Source organism: Triticum aestivum, chromosome 1A (genome assembly GCF_018294505.1).
Source record: "Triticum aestivum cultivar Chinese Spring chromosome 1A, IWGSC CS RefSeq v2.1, whole genome shotgun sequence".
Taxonomy (NCBI): domain Eukaryota; kingdom Viridiplantae; phylum Streptophyta; class Magnoliopsida; order Poales; family Poaceae; genus Triticum; species Triticum aestivum.
In genome coordinates, this window is record NC_057794.1 from 41,658,915 (window position 1) to 41,667,284 (window position 8,370).

Sequence of the window (8,370 nt, forward strand, 5' to 3'; positions counted from 1 at the left end):
TGAGAATACAACCACCAATCATCATCAAATCATAAAGGACGCAAAATACCTGACGAACGTTCGGTGGGAGCGTAATTGCGAGGAAAACGTCCGAATTGCCATGCCAAAACAAAAAAAAGAGAGCCAAAATCATGGCTGCGCGCTCTCCAGCAAGCAGTGAACGTTCGCATTTCCCGTCACAAAACTGTTCGGATCAGGCAAAGACTATCATCCTAGCCTTGGCAGACCGTTCCCCTCCCCTCCCAAATTTCAAACCATCCCGCCCATGTGCTCGCCCCATCCCCATCCGGAAAGAAAACCCGGCGCAAAACCCACGCCTGGACCCACCCGCCAGCCACACCCGGGACTCCCGAACGCGCAACGCTTCCACACCCGTCTCGACTCCGCGTCCCCCCTCCCAACTTTTTTTTATACGCACGCCATCCCTTTCCATTCCCACCCCACAAATCTCAGCCCCCAACGTCTCTCTAGCAGCTCGCCTCCTCCCCCCGCCCCGCACCCCATCCGCGGCGATCTAGGGTTTCGCCCCCCGCCCCCTCCCCGTCCGCCTCCGGCGACGCCTGCGCCGCGATGGACGCGCTCTCCCTCATCGACGTCTCCGGCGAGGAGGACGACTTCCTCCTCGACCTCGCCTCGCCGCCGCAGCACCCCGACCCGCCGCCCCGCGCCGCCCCAGGTCAGCGAGTCAGCCAGCGCGCCGTCTCCCGTCTCCCGTCTCCCGTTACCGTTCCTTCCATTTCGGCGGGGATCCGCGCGTGGGTGGGTTGTCGCCTCCGATCTGACGAGCCGCGCTGCGATTTTTTGTTTAGGTGCTTCGGTGGTGGCCGCCGATTCGGAGCAGCCCGCCGTCGGATCTCCGCCGGGCGGGCAGGTCGTGGATCCCGCGGAGCAGGCACCGGAGCGCGCGCAGTCCCCGAAGAGGACCAAGCCCAAGGGCGGCGTCAACCTCCGCAAGAGCCTCGCCTGGGACAAAGCCTTCTTCACCAGCGAAGGTTTGTGCATCGCCTCCACAAATAAACTAGTCCAAATCTCTATTGTTTCGTGACTGCTGCGTGTTAGTATGATACACATCGTGGGCTCGTGGATCCTGATCTGGTTTGCCACCAGTCCTGCCAGCTCCTAACATTTCTCTTGTTTTTTGAAAAGAATCTGTCGCCTGTACCTGTGCATTTCGATGCAGATAGATAGAATTTCTTACCATTTCCCTTTCCAGCTCTGTACTTGTCTTTTGTTATATTAGACCTGTGCATTTTGATTTAGATATACAGCAGTTCTTACCATTTCCCTTTCCAGCTCTGTATTTGTATTTTGTTATATCAGACCTGTGCATTTTGATGTAGATATACAGCAGTTCTTACCATTTCCCATCCCAGCTCTGTACTTGTCTTTTGTTATATCAGACCTGTGCATTTTGATGCAGATATACAGCGGTTCTTACCATTCCCCTTTCCAGCACTGTACTTGTCTTTTGTTATACTCCCTCCGGTCCTTTTTACTCTGCATATTAGAATTCTCTGAAGTCAAACTTCACAAAGTTTGACCGTATTTATATGAAAAAATATCAACATATGCCATACTAAAGTTATACAATATGAAACTTTAAGTCATGACACATCTATTGGTATTGATTTCAGATTGTGAATGTTGGTACTTTTTTCTATAAAGTTGGTCAAACTTTATGAGGCTAGACTTCAGTCAAATCTTATATGCGAACTAAAAAGGACCGGAGGGAGTATTAGACCTGTGCATTTTGATGTAGATATACAACAGTTCTTACCATTTCCCTTTCCAGCTCTGTACTTGTCTTTTGTTATACCTGCCACCCTGATGCGTTGATTGATAGCAGCTAACTATTCCTCCTGGTCTGAGCAGGTGTTCTGGATACTGAGGAATTGGGCATTGTGAACAGCACTTTCCGCAAGTCACAGGGTTCTAGGCTTCTGCCAGGAATAGCAGAGGAAATGAGGAGGTCAATGGAGTCCACCACCTCCTCGCTGGAAAGTGAAAGCTTTGTGCTGGAAAGCCTTGAGACTGAGCTGTTTGACAATGTCCGTGCTTCGATTCAGAGGACGCTTGGGAAACCTGATAAAGCTCCTAGTGTGGCTTCTGGAAGCTCAAAAACCCCCAGGGCCACAGCAAAGGCCCCTCCTGTCACAGGTAAGATTTCTCAAACTCAGAAGTTGATGCAACACACTGATTTCTTATGCTGTAACTTCAGTGAGCATTGTCTGCTGTTTTTTACTAATGTGATTGCTTTGTTGCTACTTTCCAGCGAGAAAGGGGGTTGATCGGATACCTCAGACTCAGAGCAAGGTATGTTGTCACAATTCTTCAGTGATTTGAACCTACTTTCCTGCAGTCTGTAATCATTACTAATCAATACTTGTTAATGCTGCCTCAGATAAAGCCCCCTGCTTCAATAAGCAATGGTTCCGTTGGTGGTAGCAGACAAAGGCCCCAAGTCACCCTGAAAGAGCCTGCAGCTGCAAGAGTGGTATGTTACATGCTTGCAGTTCCAGAATATCCATGATCTTTCTGTAGTTTAGCTGTTTACCCCTAACTAGAGGTTTAGGGTTTGTGTGATGCTTGTTACATACACCAGGATCTATAATTGTACTCCCTCTGTAAACTAATATATTAGTTTACTGAGGGAGTAGTTATTAGTAATATGTAATTATTTTATCTGTTTTAAGAGCCTATCCATTTCTTGCATTTACCGATAATCAGATTACCTCTTGTGTCTTGTCCATTGAAACCCTGTTCTGGAATTGCATAGAACTAATTAAAAAAACTCCAGTTAGATAATTTTATTATCTTTTAGGGAGAACAAAGTCGGCTAATTGCTTGTTTTAATTGGAGTTCCCATTGAGTATTAATATGAACTTAATATCATGTTTATTCTTTCTGGTTGCGAAGGCTGTATCGAAAGCTGCGGAAGCAAAACCATCCTCAAAGCCTCCCAGAGCTCTGCCAAGAGTTGCTACAATGAGAGCACCGACTAACACAGCTGTCACCTCTGGGATTGCAGACAAAAGAAGCAGCACTGGTGTGAATCAACATACTTAAATTTGTTCTGCCGTAAGTGTTAATAGATAGCAAACCTAATACACTTTTTTCCCTCTTGCAGGAGGTGTAGTCAACAGGCAGGCAGTTGCCAAGTCTGCTAACAGTTCAGCCAGCGTGCCATCTCGGCCTGGTGGGGGGACAAAGAACAACTCAACATCAAAATCTGGTGCTTTGTCGTCAGCAGCAAGTCCTTCCTTGCGTAGTGCTCCCATGGCAGGTGGGAAAACAAAGTCACCGACCCTAATCAGCAAGAACAGGACCGCTCAGAGGATCCCTATTCGTTCATCAAGATCTGATATCAGCAAGGTTGACCCAGCAAGGGCATCAAGAAATAAGAGTCACAGTGAGGGTGCATCACCGACCATTTCACCTAGCAGCTCCGTGGACAGCATGAGTTCTGTGATTTCTGGGGTTTCAACTGCATCCACTGTAGGGAGAGCGAGTCATACATCTGAGACCTATAGCACAAGGTCGTCTTCATTGTCCCCTTCCAACAGAAAGAGCAATGACCACCCTCCAACCACACTACGGAGGCCTGTTATTGTTACAGAAGGACAGGCTTCAGGAGCATTTGCTGATAATGTGAAATCTAATGTTGACACATCAACCCAAGGAAATGGTTTTAAACCATCTGGTCTACGAAGGCCTACACCCAAGATTGGATATTTTGATGCTGTAAGTGAATTGTATGTTTTCTTTCTTGTAATGATGCCAATGCTCTTTATTTGTTCTAACACTCTTGGTTCTGTTATGTCTTCAGGAGAAATCTGTTGAACAAAAAGCCGGTGCACGGGCACAACTGCAACCCACGAAGGTTCTGTTTTCACCGTTGGCCACACAGAACTCTTGGATTCCTTCTACTCCAAAGACAATCCCTGCAGCTCTTACCTTTGAGCAAGAAGAACCAAAATCTAGGGCAGCAGCACCTTCTCAAACCAAATCTAGGGCAGCAGCACCTTCACTGCCTCTCAAAGTTGCACAAACTGAAGTAAAACCATCAAAGGTGACAGAGCCTGAAGCTTCTCAAGCTAAGGTATCAACTCCACTGCCTCTCAGAGTTGCACAAACTGAAGTAAAACAATCAAAGGTGACCGAGCCTGAAGCTTCTCAAGCCAAGGCATCGACTCCACTGCCTCTCAGAGTTGCACAAACTGAAGTAAAACCATCAAAGGTGACAGAGCATGACGCTTCTCAAACTAAGGCATCGGCTTCACTGCCCATCAGAGTTGCACAAGCTGAAGTAGACCCATTGAAGGTGTCAGAGCATGAAGCTTCTCAAACTGAGGCATTGCCTATACTGTCTCCCAGAGTTGCACAGACTGAAGTAGAACCAGCAAAGGTGGCGGAGCATGACATTTTTGGAACAAAGGGGCCTTCAATGCCTTTAATTAGAGCTGCTCAAACTGAAATAGAAACACCAAAGGTGTCAGAGCATGAAACCCACATGCAGGAGACTGGTCCATTGGTAGTCGCCATGGACAGTGCAGAGGAGGGCATTCCAGCTTTGCATCAGAATGTCCAGGCCAATGGTGAAGTAGAATCGTCAAAGGTGTCTGAGCTTGAAGCACACGTGAATGAGACTGGTTTGTTGCTCGCCATGGGCATTGCAGAGGAGGGCTTTCCAGCTTTGCATGAGAATGTCCAGGTTAATGGTGAAGGAGAATCATCAAAGGTGTCGGAGCATGAAGCACACATGCAGGAGACTGGTCTGTTGGGCGCTATGGACATTGCAGAGGAGGGCTTTCCAGCTTTGCATGAGAATGTCCAGGTTAATGGTGAAGGAGAATCATCAAAGGTGTCGGAGCATGAAGCACACATGCAGGAGACTGGTCTGTTGGTCGCTATGGACATTACAGATGAGGAGGGCATTCCAGCTTTGCATGAGAATGTCCAGGCTAATGGTGAAGTAGAATCATCAACAGTTGAGCTGTCATCATGTACCTCTGGTCAGCAAGAATCAGAAACTACAGCAGCACCTTGCGAGGAGAGCAGTCCTTCACAAATCAAGGTATCACCTTCTCTGCCACTTGGAGTTGCAAAAATGGAAGTAGACCCACTGGAGGTGATTGACCATGAAGCAGAAACATCGAAGGTGTCGGAGCATGAAGCATACATGCTGGAGACTGGCCAATTGGTTGCCATGGACATAGCAGAGGAGGGCATTGCAGCTTTAAATCAGAATGTCCAGGCAAATGGCGATATCAGTTCATCAACTGTTGAGCTGTCATCAGGTACCTCTGGTCAGCAACAATCAGAAACTACAGCAGCACCTTGCGAGGTTAACACTTCTCAAACCGAGGTATCGCCTTCACTGCCACTTGGAGTTGCAAAAATGGAAGTAGAATCACTGGAGGTGATTGAGCATGAAGCTTGCATGCCCCAGGCCGGCCAAGTGCTGGCAGCCATGGATATTGCAAAGGAGAACATTCCAGCCATGGATACCGCAAAAGAGAACATCCAGCCTGGTGGTTATTTGAGTCCACTAAAGGAGAACATTCTGGCTGCGCATCAAAATATCCAGCCTGAAGAGCATATGACTCCTGTAAAGGGAAGCATTCTTGCCTCACATACAAATGCGCAGGCTATAGGGGAGATGACTCCAATGACTCTCCTGAGCCAGAAGCTGTCCTCCATTTCTCTAGGACAAGCTAATGGGGAGGCGACTCCATTGACCCAGAAGGCGCCCTCCATTTCTCAAGGACAATCTAATGGGGAGGCGACTCCATTGAACCAGAAGCTGTCCTCCATTTCTCAAGGACAATCTAATGGGGACGCGACTCCATTGACCCAGAAGCTGTCCTCCATTTCTCAAGGACAATCTAATGGGGACGCGACTCCATTGACCCTGTTGGCGCAGAAGCTCTCCTCCATTTCTCTTGGGGATGCCACCGACTAGGTGCCTTGTTCTGCCAGAGGAACTGAGCTTCCGAATCGTATGCTGCTGGTTGTTTTATGATTACATCCTTGTTATCCAGAAGGCAACCACAGCTGAAGTTAGTACAAAAGGCTGTCCTACAGTTTGTTTTATTTCTTTTAGCTGTTCAAAGAATGAGAGTGCTACGAGTGTAGTAAACGCAGGGCATGGTTGAAAACTGTGATATTCTGTTGTGTCCAAAGCACTTGATCCTGGTATGTCAATTGCAGATTTGCGAGTAAAGCGTATAAATATGATTTCCCTCAGCTACTGTTTGTGGTATTCCTACTAACTATTAATAGGCATAGCATGTTCACCAGGGTGTGTTTTATATCTGTGACTAGCAATAGTATTGATCAATCATCACTTGTACTCCGTAAATTGTAATGTAGTAGTGCAGCCTACACACCAATTTACAAGCATGAATGCATCTGATCTAACGGCTTGTGATAATTTAAGATCACCAAGTCATAGGCTTCAGGAACCCAGATTGCACCTGGAGCAAGAATAAATATACAAATGGGTTGGTCGTCTTCATCGTGCCACCATCAGGACTCTGCCGGAACTTGAATCAACACATCGGAGCTCCGGCGACAGAACAATGTGCGTATGCCAAATGTCGCCACAAGCACATCTCCAGGAGCAGAGGAGCTGTTAAAAATACACCCCTGACAGCAGACTTCACTTGCTCCTCTTCTTGGCCTCGCCGTACAGAACCACGCCGGCGATGGTCACCCCGTAGCCCAGCATCCCCATGACGGTCACCGGGTTCTTGAATATCAGGATGGAGACGACGACGGCGACCGCCCCTTTCGCGTTCCCGAGGACCTGCAACGACCAAGCACAAGGCGCATGAGCATCACCGGTGTGTGTTCATCTGAGAAGTTCAGTCAATGAGCAGAGCACCATGGTTGGCAGGACGAACCTGGAGGGTGAGCGGGCTGGTGTGCTTGGTGACCAGGAAATTGGTCAAGTTCACCAGGTAGGCCAGCGAGGAGTTGCCGAGCAGCAACCAGACGAAGCTGGGGTCCTCCCTGGCGAGCGCCGCCGCCGTGCCGAGCGCGTCCGGCTCCATCATCAGCGTCGCCGGCACCAGCAGCACCACGGCCACCGGCGCCATGTACCAGAGCAGGTCCATGGAGTTGAGCTTCTCCCTGCACGCCATCAAATCCGATCCCCATTTTCAGTAAATGTATCATTCAGTACAAGTCAACGTGATGAATGAAGTATGATGATTATTACTCTTCTGAGGAGAGCAGGATCCCCTGCAGCACGGTCTTGAGCGCCCTCCCCGCCGTCGCGCCCACGCACATGATGAACCCGAACAGATGGAAGCTCGGCTCGCCCTGGATGGAACCAACAATGTCAGCGCGCGAGCACATCAAGATTTGGCTTATATTAATTCGGAGCTTGCTGCTCGATCTAGTTTAGTTTAGTTTGGTTACCCCGGTGGCGATGACGACGCCGGCGACGACGGGGAGGAGGGCGGCGTAGGTGGCACGGGCCTCGCGCCGCCCCGCGACGGCGTAGGCGATGAGCGCGGTGAAGAAGGGCGTGGTGGCGCCGACGGCCTGGTTGAATGACACGGGGAGGTAGCGCAGCGAGACGTTGCCGGCGACGACGGAGCCGCAGAAGACGGCGCCCAGCACGGCCACCCTGGCCGCCTGCCCGCGCGAGAGCGGCCGGCGCGGGGACGAGGAGGAGGTGGCGGCGGCGAAGGCGGAGGAGAGGAGCGCCGAGGCGGACATGTGGCAGGCGGTGAGGAAGACCGGGTAGCGGAAGCCGTAGACGGAGAGGAGGTACTTGTTGAGCAGCAGCACCCCGATGTTGGACGCGTACCACGCCGCCACCAGCCCCGCCGTCCGCAGCCGCCCCGAAGGCCCGGACGCCGCCGCGGCGTCCGGGCCGCCGGCGGCCGTCGTCGTCGGGAGGAGCGCCCGGTCCTCCTGCTGCCGCATCGTCGGCCTTCTTGGTTCTTGCTTGCCGGAGCTGCTGGCCGGTTTGGTTTGGTCTGGTTGGTGGGCGCTGGCGCGTTGGTTAACTTGGTTCTTCTACGTGCGTGCCACGCGTTTATATGGACATGGACATGGTCGTGGCTCGTGGGTGGCGCCGTGGGGGAGACGACGGGGCTGCCGGTCGGGGTTGGGGTGTGGAGACGCTCTATTCAACTAAGGACAATCTGGCCGCTCCCGCCAGCTTAAACATCTATATTTCTCAACGTCTACCCTATTGTACTGAGGTGTAGTGCGTGTTGATTAGCCCCTGACAGCTCGAGGAGAGTATTTTTTGGACGCAGCTCGAGAAGGGTTTGCAAATCGTGACTGCAGCAATGTGGGCCCTACTTGCAGTACAATGGACAGTGGAGCTAAAAATAAGACACCTTTTCATAC

At 50.5% G+C, this 8,370-nt stretch overlaps 2 protein-coding genes across 2 annotated transcripts; one reads left to right on the forward strand and one right to left on the reverse strand.

Annotated features, from left to right (window-relative positions):
- Nucleotides 1-441: 441 nt before the first annotated feature.
- Nucleotides 442-6,246, forward strand: LOC123188679 (serine/arginine repetitive matrix protein 2). The gene is made up of 8 exons (XM_044600892.1): nucleotides 442-676; nucleotides 810-992; nucleotides 1,873-2,157; nucleotides 2,273-2,313; nucleotides 2,402-2,494; nucleotides 2,917-3,046; nucleotides 3,128-3,741; nucleotides 3,827-6,246. Exons 1-8 carry the CDS (start codon nucleotides 571-573, stop codon nucleotides 5,960-5,962), a joined length of 3,588 nt encoding a protein of 1,195 aa, XP_044456827.1. The 5' UTR covers nucleotides 442-570; the 3' UTR covers nucleotides 5,963-6,246.
- An 86-nt stretch (nucleotides 6,247-6,332) lies between these two features.
- Nucleotides 6,333-8,034, reverse strand: LOC123188686 (probable sugar phosphate/phosphate translocator At3g11320). Its single transcript, XM_044600897.1, has 4 exons — nucleotides 7,426-8,034; nucleotides 7,223-7,326; nucleotides 6,906-7,134; nucleotides 6,333-6,808 (listed from the first exon to the last, which is right to left on the reverse strand). The coding sequence occupies exons 1-4, from the start codon at nucleotides 7,936-7,938 to the stop codon at nucleotides 6,662-6,664; spliced, it is 993 nt and encodes a 330-aa protein (XP_044456832.1). The 5' UTR covers nucleotides 7,939-8,034; the 3' UTR covers nucleotides 6,333-6,661.
- Between the last annotated feature and the right edge of the window lie 336 nt (nucleotides 8,035-8,370).

Coding starts and splice junctions, on each gene's coding strand:
- LOC123188679 (XM_044600892.1), top strand. CDS start 571: ATGGACGCGCTCTCCCTCATCGACGTCTCCGGCGAGGAGGACGACTTC. Junction 993..1,872: donor AGCCTTCTTCACCAGCGAAG/GTTTGTGCATCG, acceptor TGGTCTGAGCAG/GTGTTCTGGATACTGAGGAA. Junction 2,314..2,401: donor TACCTCAGACTCAGAGCAAG/GTATGTTGTCAC, acceptor ATGCTGCCTCAG/ATAAAGCCCCCTGCTTCAAT.
- LOC123188686 (XM_044600897.1), bottom strand. CDS start 7,938: ATGCGGCAGCAGGAGGACCGGGCGCTCCTCCCGACGACGACGGCCGCC. Junction 7,135..7,222: donor ATCCTGCTCTCCTCAGAAGA/GTAATAATCATC, acceptor GATGGCGTGCAG/GGAGAAGCTCAACTCCATGG. Junction 6,809..6,905: donor CCAGCCCGCTCACCCTCCAG/GTTCGTCCTGCC, acceptor TGGTCGTTGCAG/GTCCTCGGGAACGCGAAAGG.